We start from the raw sequence: 20,001 nt of genomic DNA on the forward strand, positions 1-20,001 counted from the left end.
CACACATACACATATACACGCGCGCACATACGCACATACACACGTCGACGCAAATCCGCGATTAGGACGCTAAATACGATTAGGATTCTAAATTTGACTGACTGATCCTGATTTTGCAAAGGGCGGTCGCAAAACGTGAAAATAATGCAGATCGTCGTTCTCCTCCTGCTTTATTTGCATTTTTATCGTGTATTTTCGATAAATTTTGTCACGTCGCGTTTTGCAATCTGACAGTTTTCCGTCTGATTCGCCGTGGCGGATAACTCGCGAACTGATTTATTAATTATCTTCAAATTAATTTCACAGATTCAGATAAATCCGATCCTTCGGATTTATTAGATTCCGATGATCCGGACGTCTGGGGGAACAGGGGGAGGGATTTAAGTGATCCGATAATTATTATTTCCGACAATTCGGATATCAAATTATCCGAATATTTGTGGCTTTTGCGCGACGGTATTGGGAGAGATTTTCTTGGAAAAGAAAAATTTTCGTGATAAGTATATAAATCGTTATATTAGTATATCGCAATTACTTGCAATTACTTTTTCGTCCTAATCCCCCATAATCCATATCTGCGAATTTCGCAGATTCGAATCGAGTTTGATTTTTCAAATATCGATTCCAGGCAATCCGGATATTCGGACTAGAGTAATATACATCGATATTTTTTTATAATAATTATACATATTAGTAATTATCTTTTAGTTTACATTAAATTACTTAGATATTCGCAGCCTTAACGACAATATCGGAATGCAAAATTTCGAGAATATTGTCGCGAAGACTAAAGGAAGATCGATTTCGAATTCTTCTTTTTGGTGCTTTTTTACTACAGTAATTATATTATTTTTTTTATTACATTTTAAAATAATAAATTTTACGTGATTTATGTGCTGTTATCTGACATATATATCGTGATTATTTCCTAATTATTTTAATCTTGAAAGCTCGAACTCATTCTATTCGCCATAATTTACTTGTAAATAATTTTTCGAATGGCACGAAATCTGAAATGGTTTTAGATTGCGTTATTTCTTTCGAAATAAATTCTTTTGATAACTTTAACGATTTTTTTCTGAAATACGCTTTCAAATCGTGTTTTTTATTTCTTATTTCTAATTGACCTAGAAAGAAAGGCAAATATAAAAAGTATAATTCAAAATAAAATAATATAATTGCTATATGTATGTGTGTGTGTATGCACGCACGCACGCACGCACGCACGCATGCACGCACGCACGCACGCACGCACGCACGCACGCACGCACGCACGCACGCACGCACGCACGCACGCACGCACGCACGCACGCACGCACGCACGCACGCACGCACGCACGCACGCACGCACGACACACACACACACACACACACACACACACACCACACGCACACACACACATACACACATACACACACACACATTTTTTTTAAATCGCGAAATCGATTGTTTGATTTATTTGTAATTTTCGTCATTATTCCTAGTACCGTTATCGCGCACTACTACTTTTATTCGTTATTGTTATAATTACCATTATTATTATTCTTCTTACTTCTCGTTAGTTTTACCTATTATGATTTATCTTATTATTATCGTTATCATCAACTCATTATCATTTTTCTACCATCGTCGTCGATACCAAACTCTTGTCTTGTTTTGCTGTCGCTATCGCTATCGCTATTGTTATTCCTCATTCTTAATATATATTTATTATTATTAGCATGATATTATCATTTTCTTTTGCGCTTTGACAACGCGTGTGTTTTTTCTTTTCGTGTGGCGGAAAACGCGAGTAAAAATATCTAATAACGAATTAATGAGTTATTTCGCAGAAAATATCCCCTTTTTCTTTCTTTCTTTCTCTCTCACTCTCTCTCTCTCTCTCTCTCTCTCTCTCTCTCTCTCTCTTTCTCACAAATACACACACTTATACACACCGTCATTTTATACACCTTAAATCGTACACAGAGCCGCAATCGAGGCAATTATCCGTCTTTTTTCCCCTCCTCTCTTTTCATCTCTTTTTATAATTCTTTTCATTTCTCTCTCTCTCTCTCTCTCTCTCTCTCTCTCTCTCTTTCTCGCTAATTTTCTATCGATCTTCCGACGATCTCCCTGGATTCGCAGAAGCTCGAATTTGTCGTGGACGACGCGCGTCGCCGGTGCTCATCGTCGCGCGTGAGATTATAATCGTTTAGAGTCCTTTGTACAGACTTCTGATAAATCGTTCTATAACTTTTTTTCTTTTTTTTTTCTTCTTTTTGCCATTTGCCTTATGTGATAACGTTTTTTTTTTAATCTCTTACTGCGAACTAGCGAGTACTCTCCTCTCTCCCTCTCAATCTCTCTCTTTCTCTCCCTCTCTTTCTCTCCCTCTCTCTCTCTCTCTCTCTCTCTCTCTCTCTCTCTCTCTCTCTCTCTTTTTACATATCTACTTACGTTGTAACGGTGCTTGTGTTGTACAGCTAAAAAGTAGCTAGATGTGGGCCCAAGAGGCCCCGGGGATGAGACCCCCGGGGAGAATGGAATCGTACATCCCACGGACCCTTTCCCTCGCGTCCTTCGTCAGGATACGGCGGAAGGATGTCGCCGGCGGGCTTGTCCTTTTCGAGGCCCCTCCGGCGAGCGACGTCGACGATCCAAGGACGATTTCCCCGGATCCCCGATCCGGGCACAGCGTGAGAAATAATTTATACAAAACCCTGGCGTGTGCCCCGCGGCGCTCGAAACCGACACATCCCGGTCAAACTCGCGCTGACGTTCGTCCGCGCGCGCGTAAAAAGATTAACTGATAAATTATTTCGCATCCTTTAAAGTTAATCGCGGGAGGGGGATTTCAGCGTCGCAGAGGAAGACGAAATCTCCCCGATGTTTTATTTCGACGGCTCTTTCCTCTCTTCCACGACTTCGCGAATCCCTGCGTCATTTCTGAGAGGCGGAAGAGAGATCGATCGGTTCACAATCGCGAGAGGATCCGAGGGTAACGAGGACCTTCGAGACCGGCTTACATCGACCGCGGCACGAGGAGACGCTATATTCCGGCACATCGGTCTCCGGCGAAAGCGGAAATAAAAATCAATAGAGCGAGCAGCTCCCTCCTGGAAATATTCCAGCTGACGCGCGTTATTCGGCACGGGGCCGGTTCCTTCCTCGAGCGAGGAGGACCGAGCGGGGAAGCGATCGCGAATCAAGGAACAAGAGTCGCGTGTAAAAGTCACTTTCGATCGATCGATCGATCTTGCTGATCGCTCGCGTTTCGTCGTTCTTCTTTTCTCTCTGTTCTGTGTAAGCTGACCGATCGTTCTCTCTCGCGGGTGATCCTAGGCGATGAAGACTAATTGGAATAGCGATCGAACCGGACGTATATGGCGGATTTAGAAAAAGAGAGGCAGACTCATGTAGAGAGAGACAAACGGGTGAATTTTCTGTTTCTCTCTCTCTCTCTCTCTCTCTCTCTCTCTCTCTCTTTCTTTCCTTTTTTCTTCTCTTTACAGACGCAATCGACTGCTGCGACGCAGAGTTGCGAGTCGTGCGCGCGTATCGGACCGTATAGATCGAATTGCGGACTCCATTTCACCACTCCACCACGTACGTAGGTATGTATACGCGCACACACGCGGGGTGGATGCAGAGGTAGACGAATGCGAATTGCGAAGTTCGTCGTAGTCGATCTCTGTCGCACGGGGGACCGGAGGCAATTTTACGCCGCGCTGCGCTCATCTTCGTCGGCTGTTAGGCACGAACGCGATACCGCGGCGCGTCGTCGCGACGAACGAGGAGGAAGTAATACCCATTTTTCATCAGATGAACTCCTGAGCCACGCTAAAATCTCTGTGCACACGTCTGAATTTCTTTCCAACCCTGTCGGCTCGAGTCTGGCGCAATAAAGAAAAAAAAAGATCCTTTCCGCGAGACATTAATAATGAAAGATGAAAAAAAAAGAGAGAGAGAGATATATATAAATGTTGAGAGTTGCCTTGATACGGAATACGGAATTGACGATACGAATAATAACATCGTGTCAGATATCTGATATTTTACGAAACACGATTCGATCGTATCGATTCTGCATTATCTGACGGTATCGGATTTCTTTTAACGGGCAGGCGCATCGACGTAGATACGCGCCTCTCGAGATGTGCCTCTGATTTTCGGAGATTTTTTTTTTTTTTTATTTCAACGGAGACCCCTCTCTCGATATTGCAACGGAAGCGCCGCAGATCCGGTAAAGCTCGAGAGAAATTACGCTCTTACCCTCCCCCCCCCCCCCCCTCGCTTCGATCATCCCCGCGTCCGGTATATCTAGTATCCGATATATATATATATATATATCCCTTGTCCCGCGGGATAATGTCACGGTAAACGCGACGCGACGCGGCGATTCGTGCTCATAAAACCCATCGCGATGGTGACCCACATAATGGATATATAGCGGGGTGGTACAACGCGCCGTTCTCGTGTCCCGGATGGAATACCGACGTGAGGCGAGGGATCACCGATGGCGTAACGACGATGATTTTACGACGCGATGAATCCGCGCGTGTCGTAATACAGCTTCTCCGACGCCTCGAATCCCCTCGCGCCCTCGAATCCTGCGATTTTCCCACGCGGGGGTTTCCCTTTTCTAAATTTCCGCGTGCCTACTTTCTCGAATTCCCCCTCGTTTACGATTTCTCGAATCGTTTGATCTTCGCGTATTTGAATTTTTGAGTTTTTATCGCATTTTTGAATTCTCGAATCGTTTGATTTTTGCTCTAAGCGCATTTGAATTTTTATGTAATCCTCGAACTTTTGAGTTTTTATCACATTTTCAAATTCCTCGCGTTTTCGCGACAACGCGGTTCCTCGTTCGGACTTAAATAAACCTTTCAACTTTTCAAAGTTCCTCGCCGTTCTGTCGCGCCCGCGCGAACGGGAAAAGAGCCTCACACCTCGGAGTGACTCGTAGGAACTGTAATTAGCGCAATTAAAACCGTCGGCGTAGTTTCGCCAATAGTTTCGTGCCATCGTCTCGTCCCCCTTTCATCGCCCGCACTTCGCTATGTCGGACCGGTGATTCGCCCTTTATTTTCCACTCTCTCCTTACCTCTCGTCGTCGTCCATCGTTGCCGTTGGATCGCCGTTCGTCGCCCATCTCTCTCGGATCTCACGATTTCTCGAATACGCGCGTGGATGCTACGCGAACTCGATTCCATCCCGGGCCCCCGGGGCCCTCCCCATTCCCCGTAACTTCCGACCGAGCGAGATCTCTCTCATAGGCGGGCGTGTGTGTGCGTGTGTGTGTGTGTGTGTGTGTGTGTGTGTGTGTGTGTGTGTGTGTGTGTTTATTTCTTCTTTTGTTCATCGTCGATCCCCCGGCGATCGAGCACTCTTCTACTATTGATATGTCTGCTTCTCGCGCGGTTTCGTCGTCTTCCCGATCGTCCGTTCGTTTGTTCGTATGCTTATCCGTTCATCTCGTTCTCGTTTCTCTTCTTCAGGGAAGAAACGGACCGCCGCTGCTGCTGATGCTGATGCCGATACTGCTGCTGCTGCTGCTGCTGCTGCTGCTGCTGCTACTGCTGCTGCTGTCAATGCCGATGCTGATGCTTCTGCTGCTCGACGGGGCTAGGACGGCGGCTCGACGGCCGACCACCGATCCAGCGGCGGCGGCGGCCGGGAGCTAAACGATACCTCTGACGTCGTGCTGAATGTGAGGCAGAGTAGTGAGGCCGGTCAATAACAGGCTCAAGATCAGGAGTACCCGGGTCGCGCCGGAGTCGGCGAGACTCGTGCTACCGCACGTTTCCTTGGAGCCGACCTCCAATTTCGCTGTAACAGAATCGCGGGGCACCCCGCGACGGCGAGCTTAATAAACAGGGCTCCGAATTGCGGGGCGGGCAGACTCGAGGGCGAGGAAGGGATGCGGGAAGGGATGCTCCGATACTTCGCCGCCGATGTGTCGTCGGTGTGTCTCAGTCATCGAGGACATTATTATCGCGTCACCGTTGCAATATTGATGGAAATCATATGTACATCGAATGTAACGCATGTCAGTCTGTGCTTTTGCGATTTATAAAATGATTGATACGTCTGTTTTATCATGATTATGGTGTAATTACTGCAGCAGGTGGCAGAGACTGTGAATAATCGGAAGCTGTAGCGCTCCATCGATTTTGCTGCTATTTTACGCGATGTTTTTTTATAAGTAAGATAAATATCAACAAGCATCGTGATGAAGTACGGAGTACTACTACTGATCGATTTCTGCCGGAACTTTAATTATTCGGATATATAAACCCATCGATTGGTCGCATGGAATCGATATGAAAGTCGACAGATACATTCCTTTATACATAGACATATATTTGTTTTATTTCTTTTACAAGGAAAAAGAACGAAGAATTTGAATACATGAAATAAAAAGATTTATATCATGCGATCGATTAAGAGTTAATAATCACGAATAGTTGTAATAATTGTGATTATTGGAGGATACGTAATAGCAAATTTAATGAGAAAATAATTAAAAATCTATTTTTGCGAAATACGATCTCTCTAAGCAAAATTCTCATTTGGAATAATTTATTTATTAGTTGTTAAATATATTTAACAACTAATTTTTATAAATCCTACAAATGCTGTTAACTTTAATTAATTTTATATTCGATTGTTGTTCAGAACTTAAATATACATAAATATATTTTTTACAAAAATTTTATTAGTTTTAAATATTTCTTAACAATCTTAAGAAAATTATAACGCAAATTTATGATTTATATTAGAGATATATTTTTGTATATCTCTCTTTCATTCCCAAATTTTCCTAGTTAAATATACAAACGTACGCATATTCTTTTAAATCTCCCTCAAGCAACATCGAATCTCAGATTATCTCGAACTAAATATGTTTAAAAATGAAAGCATGAGCTAAGATTGCACATGACGAAAAAAAGCACTGTGTAATATCTTTCGAGACTCAATCCTTATCCTTTCATCCGCCAATATCGGCGAGACAGGCAAATTTCGCAGCGTGCGTCGTAAGATCGACGCGTCGGAGAGACGCGAGGGAAGGGGAGGTAGCAATGTGAGATAAGAAGACCGACGGTACTGGTACCGAAGGGGGAGGGGGGGGAAGGGGGTGGCTTCTCGATCGCGCGCGCGTTCGCCTTGGCGCGGCGAAACAAAACGAACAAGTGGAGAGCCGTAAACGGGGGAATAAACGGGGGTAGTATACCGGACTAGCAGCACACGCCAGGGGGTGGTTGTGGTGCTGGTGCTGGTGCTGGTGACGGCGGCGGCAACGGCGGCGGCAACGATGGTGGATGGTGGTGGTAGCAGGAGGGCAGGCAGGCCAAAGCAAGGCAGGCGGCAGGCAGGCAGGCAAGCAGGGCGCGGATCGATGCCACGGGTAACTCGCGCGCGTCGAGACCGCGTCGCCGAGTCCGCGCGAGCTTGCACGTGCGAGCTTGTACATGCCGTGTCGCCGCCGCCGCCGCCGCCGCCGCCGCTGCCGCCGCCACCACCTCCGTCGCCGCTGGCGAAGAAATATCTCAATAACGTCGCGAGACGCCGGTCGTTTAACCCCCTTACCCGAGACTCTCCCCCTCCTCCCCCTCCCCCCGCGACCCGCCGTCCGCCGTAACGTCGAACGTTTACCGCGAAACCACCAACCGATTAACGCTTGAGAATACGGGTGACACGAGACACTTCGGTAAATCGCGCGCGTGTACGGATTGCCGATCGATCCTTCTGTTTCGTACGTCATTTCGACGACGTCGAAAGAGAAAAACGAAACGCGACGTAAACTGCCGTAAACTGACTTCCGATTTCGGATTTTTTGTGTTTCATCGGTCGTCCGATGAATGCACGCTGGCATTCGGCGACGAAAGGTCGCATCCGAGATCGGAAAAAGTTGCTTTTCTATTTTCTTTCTCCTTTTAAAGCGCATATCTAGAGGTCTTATAATTGCACGAAACGCACACAATGGTGTTTTATAATCGATTCGCGCAAGGTATAGGGGATGCGTATATTTTTATATGTCCAATTTGTGCTTCCGTTTTCCGTTCCTTTGACATTGCCGATAATCGTCGATGAGTTTATTTTCCGAAAGTCTAAAGTTAATATTAAAAAAATATTTACTTCACAAATAGAGCGAGTATTTATTTATTAATAACGTGACGGAATTAACGTGAGAGGCATCCCTCAAAGGTTTAAGCTTCATTAGCTTATTGTCTAGAAAAGTTTTTCCAGAAAACTTTTTTCTAACGCTCGTATCTTTAAAATATCCTGAAAAAATAAAATTTTGCGATCGTCTCCCTATTGCAAGCTTTTTTAACGCAGAAAAGTTGATAATTCTAAATAAATTTTTAACTCTCAGTCAGGGGGATATTTTATAATGAGAATGTAAACAGAAGGATACACATGTGCGTGATATGCTTACACACATTTTAAACTTTTATTCCCTTCCATTTACAGAGAACTCGAAACATGCAATATAATTACGATATAAAAAATACAATATGTAAATTAAAAGTAACGGAATAAATTAACCTTCAAAAATATTTTACTAATGCAATATAAAAGAAATATAGATTATATAATTTATATATTTCTTTCGTACTACTTTTGCAACAAGCAATGTATTTTCTACGCGATTATATACTTGTAATACTCATTTGTACCACTAGTATACGATATTAAGCGTCGTATGTACAAACCGATAAAATAATATCGTCCTTCTAATATGACAAATTTAACGCTAATGACATCGTGTGACGTCTCCCGACATTTCTCGCGCAAGAAATGTTTTACCTTTCGTCTCCTCACACTTAGCTTATATACAAGTTATATGAAATTTATGAGAGTTCGTTATCGCGAGCCCTTTCTCGTCCCGACCACCCTCTACCTTCCCGACGTCATTCTCCTCGTCGCGACGCGTCGCGACGGGGTGGACGGCGGGGCATAACGATAGAAATCCTCTGCCTTTAACGAGGACGATATTTTCGTTTGCACGCGACGTAGGGAGAAAAAAAGGGGGAGTTTCACGGTAACTAACTGTGTCTATTAAGGCATTCTCTCTTTCTCTCTCTCTCTCTCTCTCCCTCCCTCTCTCTCTCTCTCTCTCTCCCCCCCCCTCTCTCCCCCCCCTCTCTCTCTCTCTCTCTCTCTCTCTCTTCCTGTCGTACAAAACGATCGTCGTGTAAAAGCACCGGTGGCCGCTACTTTCGTGACCGCGATGACACGTCGGCATGCTACGCCGTTTAATCTCGATGGCCGTGCGTGCGCGACCAGGACCAGAGGGGGGGGCACCGCCGTAATCGTAATTATCATATAAAGCGACGTTGTTGTTCGAGCAGGTACAAATTTCAGGTTCTTATCGCGAACGCGAACGTTATCGGCTCGTGCATATACATACGAACGAGCCGTGCAACAAGAGTCTATTAACGGAAGCCGCGCGAAGCCGATAACGCTTTCGTGGCGCAACCGAAGACGAACGCGAATAAACTTGGGCAAATTCTTATCGTCGAAAGTCCGCGCTCCGTTTCCATCTACCCTCGCAATAAAGTTCCACGGCACGGTGACAAACAACTTAATACACCTTACTGTACGCGACTACATTTAGAATTATGGAGAATTACAAATTACTACCAATATGTGCCTTTCTTTCCTGGATTTTCTATAAAATTAATTTCCTACATCTTAAGATATCTTCTTTATTAAATCTAGTTGTTGTTCCATATAGAGAAGAACTTAATATCAATTTTTGAAAGGCATTCAAATTTCACAAAGATATTTTAGATTTAGAATCAGATTATCGAGAATCAAGAATTTTGGTTAAGATTGTTTATTTGTTCAATAAAAATAATTTCCTGCATATTAAAACGGCTTTTTTACGGAACATCTATAGGAATAGATTTTCTGTTATTTCTCAAAGAATAATTTAACATGTTTTTGAAAATATATTCAACATCGAAATTACGGGAAAATATTTTAAATTTAAAAGATTGTCAGAAATTAAGAATTTTTATTAATACGTTTTATTTCTTTTTTTGGTTTATTTTATAAAAATAATTTCCTGCATAAAATGGTTAAAATGGTTTTATATAACATGTACAAAATTTATGTTACTTCTCAAAAAAGTTTAACATCAATTTTTTAGAAGCATGAAAATTTCACAAAAATATTATAGATTTAAATTCGAATTTTTGTCAACACATTTTATTTGTGTTTTCAATAAAATTCATTTCTTGTATCAACCAAGTTTTTTTACTCTAGTTTTTTTACTTCTTCACATCTACAATTATTAATTTTTGTTTTTTAATTTATAATACAATGGCGAAGAGCTCAACCTCGTTATTTCGAATGTAAAGCGAAATTTGTTTTTTTCCTCTATTATTATCCGCAATTATTGTCATTCGTCAAATATGAACGATTGTAAAGAAAAAAAAAAAAAATACTCGTGGACAATTAATCGCAGAGAAAAGTCTACCGCATGGAAATGTCTTACAAGACATCCTCGCGAGATCTCCCGTTGTCGAAGCTGGCGCTCGCGCCTCTCCTAAGTGGGACACTTGGTAAAGCGCACTTGATAGCAGTTCTGAATAAATGATGTAAACTCGAGCGTCGGCGTTGGAGTATGTTGGCTTCGTACAATAGCGATATTCCCTCCGAAAGCCACGGGGCCTGCACGCGATATTTTCGCGATGTTCCGATCGCCACGTCGCGGCGGCATTTCACGCTTGGTGAATTTTTCTCGTTTATCTTCCCACCTCTCCTTTCCTCCCTCGAGGAAACCCTTGCCTTTACTCTTGTCGGTTGGATTTTATGTGAAGCAGCTTTCGTCGAAGCCACGTCGCTCGATCGCGCGTCGCCGCACGCGATCACGGCCGAAGGGACGAGGCGCCACGCTTCGCTCCGACGTGACGCGTCACGTCACGCCGGAGAACGATCTCTCCGAGGCGGTCTCCGACCATTGCGAGAACAATCAAACGTACTTGGCGCTCAACAGGTGTCATACACAAGACAATTCGCGCGGAGCGCGGTAAGTAACCGGCGTCGAAGATCGAAAGTACCTCGGCGGCTCGATGACTCCGCCGCGATCCTCGCCGCGTAACGTCGCCCGAACGCGATCGATGATCCGATCTCGAAGAGCGCGATCGCCGGCTGCTGCTTCACGGGAGGACACAACTGTTGCGCGTGACAATCGCGTGACAATCGCGCTTTCGACCGCGTCGCGTGCTCCCAGGAGCGATCGCTTAGTCCGCGTCGTGTCTCCCGAGCACGCTCGATCAATTGCCGCGACAGGAGAACCAAGTCCCGATGGAATAATACTCACACGTGGCACCGAGCAACTGCGGCAGATACTTCTTCCAGAAGGCGCACTGCCTCACCCTAGGACCGCTGCCGATCTCCGTGCTGTTGATGTCCAAGGTCAGGTACTCTTTATTGGCGGCGGTGTGCGGCGGCCAGTAAGCCAACGACGGCGACCCGCCGGCATCGCCCACGTTCGGATCCCTGACCGATCATACAAATCACGAGTCTAATTATATCGCCGTCCCGGTATAATACCGAAATATCTTCGGGTAACGAGGTATTTTCAAGGTATTTTTGAAATAATTTGACGATACAAATTGACGATGATTTAATTACATAATGGTTCAAGTATGCAAGGATCAGTATGCTTTAATATAAAAATAGACTAAAAGAGATAATAATTTTACTATTTCTGAAATTACAAATTTTTTTTCAAATCACCCGAAAATCTTTTAATTTTTAAATAATAATAATAATATTTCTTGCAAAAAAGCAAATGGATGTAACAAATGAATGTTTTTAATTAAAAGATTAATGAAAAATATTTATATCTAATTTTTTGATAAAAGAATAAAGAATTTTTTTTGTCAACTTAATATCATGTATCTTTGACAATCGTACATACTTACTGTTTCAAAATTTGTAATATATGATTTTATATTTAAGTATATTTTAAATTAAAATATAATTTTTAGGAAATAAGTATAAAACAAATAAATATGCATTATTATTTTAAACTATAATATAATTGTCATAAAAATTTTTAAGAGGAAAAATCGTATATAAAAAAATAAGCTATGCGTCTTACCCCGTTTTTGCGAAATTCGCCCAGTATCTCATCATTCTCTTCGAGAGCTGCACCTCCTCGTACGTGTAACCCTTGGACGAGTCCAACGGTTCTCCGAAAATGTAGCTTATCTCATCGGCATGCATGACCCCGGTCCATCGCGGCCACGGATTATTCCTGGATCTGATACAAATCGTATTTTCTTTCTCTTACAATTACATGCATGATTCGGAGAATACAGATTCACACGGATTCATATGCCTTCACATGTACATATCATACGTTAACTGTCTCTGTATAAACTCTTTTTTTATACGCATCGAAAGCTCTAGATCTTTTCTCGGAGGAGAACCAGGGAGTTCCGTTAATTCTATCGAAATCCCAATAATTGACCTTCTCTTTACCTGTGTTTGTAATAATACATATAGACGGTGTTGCCGGTGTCGGCGTAACGACCGGCGAATTCGTTGACGTTGCAGGTGAACTGATAGTCGCCGACCATCTTGTCTAGGGCGTCGCGATTCGCGTGCGGATCGTCCGGGTGCAGCCAGTCGGTGTACTCGTAGATGATGGCGTGGCGGCCGATCTGATTCACGTAGGGATTCAGCTCGGACACAGCGCTGACGAACTGATCGCGCGTCACCTTCACGTCCTCGACGCCGTCGATGCGAAACAGCTCCGTCAGGTAGTAGATGATGAAGTAGAAGCCCTCCTCGGTGTTGGAGCCCATCAGGATGTTCGCCTTCTTGAAGGACGTCGTGGCAAGCGAGCGCTGGGGCGTCTCGTCGAGGAACGCGCCGTCGATCACCGGCACGAACGGGAACTCACAAATCCCGAGGGTGCCCCACTCGTTCTTCACCAGCTCCTCCGCGTCCTTCGTCAGCAGGCAGTCGATCACCTCGCGCAGATTGTTGCGATCGTGCGGACAGCCGACCGCCTCGGCCAACCGGATGCCGCGCACGATCGATTCTTCGCGCGAGATTATCGCCCACGGCGTGGTCGGCGAGCCCGATTGCATGATGGCCTGGTTAAACAGGTGCCTGGAACAGAAATCGCAGGTATCTCCTTTCAGCGATCGGACTTTTTAATCTCCCCGACTATCGTTACGGATATCAAATTAAAACAAATTTTTATTCCAAGAGGGAAAGGGAATAATAATCATTAATTTGATTATCGATTTACCAAAAGGGAAAAGAGAATTAATTTAAATTTAATTTTGAACCGTTACGCTTCAAGTCCGTTAAAACTAACGGACACATAGTTGGCGATATAAACAATTTTCTTAAATTTATACATAATAAGATTATTAGAGGCCAAAAAAATCCTGTCTTATCGGATTGCGATGTTCTATTCTCTATTCTCAAATGTATCAATATTAAATAGTTTTTAAAACCTGTATTTTTGTGTGTATCTCGAATAAATACGAATACAAAAGCAATATTAATAAAAAAAAAGTAAAGTCATTTTTTTTATTATATACATATATAACACGATTTTACTTTTAAATAAACTTATCCGAAAAGACGTTCGTTTTTACAAGCGCAATTCCCCCTTACCGGCAGATTTGTTTTCTCTGAAAATAAACGTGAAAACTGACCTAGACAGCGGGGACAGAAGATGCATGGAGACGGAGACCGCGCCCGCGCTCTCGCCGAAGAGCGTCACGTTCTCGGGGTTGCCGCCGAACGCGGCGATGTTGTCGCGCACCCATTGCAGGGCCATCATTTGATCGAAGAGACCGGCATTACCGGGCACATCGGACGTGCCGAAGTACAGGAAGCCAAGACTGGCCACGCGATACTGCATCGACACCAAGATCACGTTCTCCTCCGACACCAGGGTCTTGTGGTCGTACACATCGAGGGTGGCCGAACCGGAGTAGAAGCCACCTGGAAAAGAGGTCGCAGAAATCTTTGGGTTTCGCGGCCGCATATATACAATACTTGTTTTCGCAATTTTCTTTGCGTGATCATAAAATCTCAAGAAATACAGAATAAAATTATTTTATCACAGCCAAACCAAATTCTATAAATTGCATTTATAACGTCTAATTAAATTTGTAAATATCTAAATATATATTTACTGCATCAAGCTTTGTTGATATAAACGATATTCATCTTAAGTTCTCTGATATATCCCGTTAGCAGTTTCAAAAAATTTCCGAAATCGCCTACACGATTTATTAGAAATAACTCTCACGTATCGGCACATCGTTCGTGACGTCATCGAGCAATTTCGTTAACGTGTATACGTGATAACGTAGCTCCCTAATAACGTAACGGCAGTCATTTTTTCTTCTAGTATGCGCGAGCCGCGCGTCACAGCTAAAAATATCTCTAATTGTGTAACGTAAGAACATTAAAATTTTATTTAGCTGCATAAACCACCGGCAGACGCATCAATCATATCGCAACAAGCGTATGGTGACAAGGCAATAAAAGAATCTCAAGTTTATAACTGGCGTAAACGCAGCATAAAGCTGACATCATTCGGAGCGCGACGGCGGAGCTGAAAAGGTCGCGACAAAAATGACTTTCGGAAATGCTTCCGTCTTCGTGGTTGGTGAAAGAAGCGCGTAGTCGCGCGACGGAATCGGAGAAACACGGCTCGACCGAACGTTTCGTGTTTTTCAAAAACAAAGGTTTCTTCCGGGAAACCTTTACTTTACTATCTCCGTATATAAAAGAAGAAAGATAAGGATTTCATTCGCGGTGAAATCGCGCTCGGACGTCACTGCGCGCACTCGTTCGACTCGCCCGCGGCGGATCGAGAGGGAGGATGATTGAGATGATGGATTCTCATCATCTGGGAACTCACCACCGAATATCCATACCATGACAGCGGCGTTCGTAGGCCTGGGCCGCGGGACCACCACATTCACATACAGGCAGTCCTCGCTCAGCGGCGTGTTCGGGTTCCACATGGTGGCGCCGGCGAAGTCGCCGAACACCGTGTCTAAGATCTGCACGCAGCTGTTCGGCAGGCTGGTCGCGTTCAGCACGCCCGACCAGCGATCCACCGGGCGTGGATGGCGAAACCTCAGCGGACCTGAAACGGAAATTCGCGAATGAGGAGGAGGATATTATCCATAACCGTAACGATAATTTCGGGAAAGAAGCGCCACGAGAAAGACGCTTCTTTCCCGAATTATCGTTACGGTTCGAGGAGAGTCGATTAAAAATCAACGATTTTAAATGTTAAACAAATATTGAACGAAGTAGTCTTCCTCGGAAATCATGCGATCGAAGTCGAACGAGACTCCCCTTTATCCCACGCTCTTCATTCGTTTCTGTCGCGAGGAATAATCGCCTTCTCGATCTGCATCCCGTGCAGACGATGGCGCGCGATCGTGAATCTTGATCCAAAAAAGCGTTCCCTCCCTCCCTCCCTCCCTCCGCTTCCATCCAGCGAGACTCACCGAGAGGTTTCTGGGCGTAGGGTATGCCGAGCCAGGCGTCGACCTCCTTGCCGGTTGTCGCGACTATGGTCCTGCCGCGGACCATCCCCTTCCTGATACGCACCACCAGCGGATCGCCGGTGAAGGCGGACGGTCGTGGAAGCTCCTCGCTCGACCTGGAACTCCTGGCGTCCTCGTGCGACGACGTCTCCTGGGCGGCGTGCAGCTCGTGCTCGTGGTGCCTCCGATGAGACGGCGAACCGCGACAAGGATCCGGCTGCAGGACGAAGAGCAGGAACAGGCTAAGCACCAACAGGGCCTCCAATATGCCGGGGCCAGCCCGCCAGGAATTTGGATTTCTCGACATCATGCCTGTTCGGCTGCAAAAGAAATGGACGCCGAGCGCATTTCACGCAATTTTTATTGTGCGTGCGGAAAAAGCTGTTTTACATCATACAATAAGAAGCTATTATATTTTAATTTCTTTAAATGTCTTATAAAAATTGTAATAATCACATGTCTATTGCGCATTCGCAATATCTGTATCTTTTTTTTTTTTCAATATAATAATTTTATAAAATTATTTTCCAAAACTATGATATAATTTATGTAAATCTATTTGGACTTATCTATTCATTCTAGTGTTGCATTTTTAGACGACCTTTAATTCGTATTGGAATTCAAAATAGAATCCTATTTATAATTTCACATGCCATATAATGCGAAAAAATATTTGAAGAGAATTTAAATATATCCATACGAATCGAATATTTATACATATATTAAAATGTACACATGTATACATTAATATAATGTATGTGCCATATAATACGTGGCGTACAAAATTAAAAATAGATTTCTATCTTAAAACCGGACATGAATTATAGATCATCTAAAAAAAATGAACTTCGCATATATAGCGCGTGTGATAAAAACATAATGAAAATGGACAAGTGCAAACTACACTTGTGCAAAATGTTAAAAGGTTGTTATTTAAGTAAATTACGTGCCACGTAGCTTTCAATTCGGCCTGCGTTATGACGTACGATATCGGAAATATCCGACCGAGAATTGAAAAGGGTTAATCCCCTACACCGGAAACTACTTGTTTCTTATCTGGTCAATGATAAATTCGGCTTTTAAGCATACGGACGTTTCGCGCGCGCGGCAACTGCCGCGTATAATTTATACAACATTATAAAACGATGTCAGACGAGATGTGTTTGCGAATGACAAATGGCAATTTCGGATATACTTATTACGCCTAATGTACGTACCCTTGATGCACGCCGCTCGCGAAAATATCGCGTTTACGCATTGCATTTCGCAAAACGCTGCGGTAGAAAGAGGTGCCCTCACTCGCTCAAACATCAAATATGAAACGCCTCTTATAAAAACGTAACGATTGCGGGTAAGACGTATTTCCGACTCTGCGTTTTGTGCCGGTACAGCTGACGTGAGCGCGGTTGCGATGTGAAAAATGCACAGGTGCAGAAGAAAAATGCTCCGGCAGTGGTGCATAACGTATGTCGCGAACGCATTAATTTCGTACGCGGGATCCGCAGAGGAAAAATAAAGTCTCCTCGGAGACTCGGACGTGCGATTTAAAAGTAACGCTGGAGATGTGATTTCCGAAAGATTTCCCGTCGAGCTTCTTTCTTTCCTGAATATCCGCTCGTCCTAGAAAATCTCTCTCCACCGTGGCACGGAATTACCCCCGCAGGGACAAAGTAACCCTATCTGACCGTGATTCAAGCCGTGGTTTCCGGCGTATCCGAGAGAGAAACCACGCTGGTAATTGAGATTATTTGAGTTAACTAAGCTAATTCAATTAATACGTACGTTATTTACATCGAATTATTAACCATTGATTACATTAGTCTGATTATTTAGACAAATTACATCTATTTGGATTAATTTCGCCGAGGAGGAAAATGGAAATGGTGGTTTTTGCAATTCGAAGAATATTATTTTCGTAGAATATATGAATAATGATATCAAGTATACACTGAGGAAAAAAATACTTGAAAATTTGGAGAGAGATAAGGCTTATTTAAATATGGCGAAGTAAAATTTTATTCATCTATAGCAAATTAATTATTTTACAATTAGTAAGAAAAAAATTAAATATATTTCGCAGAAATGCATACTTTAACATCAAATTTTTTTTTTATAACTAGTAAAATCCAGAAAAGAATGTCACGAACGTAACATGAACTGTAACATTCGCTTTTGAATATTTCGACTTTTTTCTTAGTATAAAAATCGCAATTACCGCTTGTATCTCAGATAAAAATGTATGATGATTTTGTTCTTGGGAGAAACACGAAAAAAATTAGAGTAATTGTTACGCTGAATGAGATTCTGACGTCATCAGATAGGGGCTGCTGTTACGAATGATTTGTCTCGTTTAAATGATGTTTTCGTTTTGTACACGTTTCTCTCCTTCTCTCTCTGTTCCCGCGCTTCTTCCGCCAAGCATTCATGATAGTATCATGATACGGCCGTTACGTAACTGACAGACGGATGATAAGTGTCCTCGCCTGTCATTTAAATCTTTCCGCATAATTTTGCAAATCGGAAGAACATCGGATCTCTGCCGCTTCTATACGTGCTTGCATTTTCCTAAATTAATTCGCTTAAATACTATTCAGATTTGCGTATGCAATCACAATGATATTCTCCCGATTGATAATTTTCACTGATAAATTTTGTCACGTCCATCTTTATACGAAAAAAAAAAACAGTGAAGTTTGCTGAGGTGATTTAAAAATTAAAAATAAATACCGATTGAAGTTATTCCGTTTTTCTTATAAAAAAACAGTAGAAATCTAGGAAATAACTAAATAATTTCAATCGGAATCCACTCCGAACAATTTCATCATCTGTGTATCCACAGATCTGAAAATAATTTTGTTAGGCCATCGAAATAATTATGTTCGGAACGTTCAAATTGGTCGCTAGAATATGAAAATTTTTATAGGATTATTATACTTAAATCTTGTATCTTCTACATAATTATTTCGATAGCTGAACCAAATTATATTCAAATATTTTTGTATCTAATTATTTTTATATTATATATTATATTATTATATTTTTATTTATATTATATTATAATTATATTCAAATTTTTTTTGTATCTAATTGTTTTTAGATACTTCAGTAAAACCGTTCTTTCCATGCAGGAATTGGACATTATAACCCCATACATATGCATACACGTGTGAATACAGATTCGAAAACTTTTTATGGCATCTCGCGTTGATATTCTCGATAATATCGAGGGAACACGGAGAGAATCTGGGGAATATAGAGCACCTCGGAATTATAAATTAAAGTGGATCTTGTTTTAGCGCAGAGTCTACAATGGCATTGAACGCGTGACTTCGATAACGATAGATGGTTCGAAGTTATCCATGCACAACACAGAATATCTTTTTCTTTTTTTTTAGCTCGCTACATTGCAGCAAAGTTGCAATCCTGCAAATTGCAATGACATTATAAAAGCATGCAAATGAAAAAACCCGGACAAGGTTACGGCAATATTGGAAGCTCGCAGGATATTAAAAATGAAATGAGAGAAAGGGGAAGGGAGGAAAGAGAGAGATTCCATAATACCGCCTGCTGCTCTATACCTATATATTGTACCTGATCTCCTCGGATTTCAGGCGGAGGCAGAGAAAATAACGGGAAGTGTATGGAAGTTACGCGAGAGATCTCCAAAGAAAAATTCCGATTAATCGGCAATTTCAATCCAAGCGAAATCATATGACGTGTATAAAAAAAATAACAATAAAGAAATGAAAGTGATTTCGTTTACAACAACGTTGCTGCACGCTGCAAGCTTGCTACGATGTTGCAGCAACGTTGCTTTTTACAAGGGAACATTTCTGTGCAATTTTCTTCCTACTGTGTAAGTGTCCGCGATTAAAAAATCACGAGTTGTATTTTAATGGCAGATACACTTTGACAAATTTCAAGTGAGATACAAGATATCCCGTCTCTCGCACGTTAATATTTAACGACAGATTCTTTGACCGATTTGGCGTGGGATACAAGATATCCGCTTCACGCGCATTATTTCTTAATATGGAGTCGATTTCTCCTCGGCGAACCTGTCGAGGGTGCTCATCATTTTATCACGGCCCTCTCAATTTTTAACATTACGCTATCGCTGTAACTCACTAAGCCTCAAATTAAATTTCCATCAAAGTAAACTCCATTCGAGCTGTAGTATCCTTTTTTATCCTCCATATTAAACTGGACTTTAATTCGCAAGGAGCCGTTCGTTCGTTTCGCGAGAATTATCGGCGTCTCGATATTTTCGCCAAGGAAAGATCAACCCCCAAATCGGCCGAGGAATGTATTGCCAAAGAATAATGCGGGAAAAGTGGGATCCCTTGTACACCTGTATTATTTACGGGAAATACGATACATCGTAGCGCCACATAATAAATTTTCAAATATGCCACAAATTACAAAAAAAGACATAAACACACGTATGTCGTTCAATACGCA

At 42.7% G+C, this 20,001-nt stretch overlaps 1 protein-coding gene across 7 annotated transcripts in view; it reads right to left on the reverse strand.

Moving 5' to 3' along the window:
* Positions 1-1,747: 1,747 nt before the first annotated feature.
* The window catches only part of LOC105426454 (acetylcholinesterase), a 30,574-nt gene continuing 12,320 nt past the window's right edge, over positions 1,748-20,001 (reverse strand). For all 7 annotated transcript variants that reach the window (XM_089070472.1, XM_011637692.3, XM_089070478.1 and 4 more), the window contains 7 exons: positions 15,502-15,860; positions 14,901-15,131; positions 13,681-13,972; positions 12,488-13,123; positions 12,105-12,266; positions 11,319-11,497; positions 1,748-5,812 (listed from right to left, as the gene is read on the reverse strand). In XM_089070472.1, the coding sequence (XP_088926598.1) occupies positions 5,664-5,812; positions 11,319-11,497; positions 12,105-12,266; positions 12,488-13,123; positions 13,681-13,972; positions 14,901-15,131; positions 15,502-15,850 (1,998 nt within the window). In that variant the 5' untranslated portion in view covers positions 15,851-15,860 and the 3' untranslated portion in view covers positions 1,748-5,663. The remainder of the gene's footprint in view (positions 5,813-11,318; positions 11,498-12,104; positions 12,267-12,487; positions 13,124-13,680; positions 13,973-14,900; positions 15,132-15,501; positions 15,861-20,001) is intronic.

The sequence above is a fragment of the Pogonomyrmex barbatus genome, unplaced genomic scaffold, assembly GCF_055798465.1.
Source record: "Pogonomyrmex barbatus isolate J1 unplaced genomic scaffold, ASM5579846v1 scaffold1, whole genome shotgun sequence".
NCBI lineage: Eukaryota > Metazoa > Arthropoda > Insecta > Hymenoptera > Formicidae > Pogonomyrmex > Pogonomyrmex barbatus.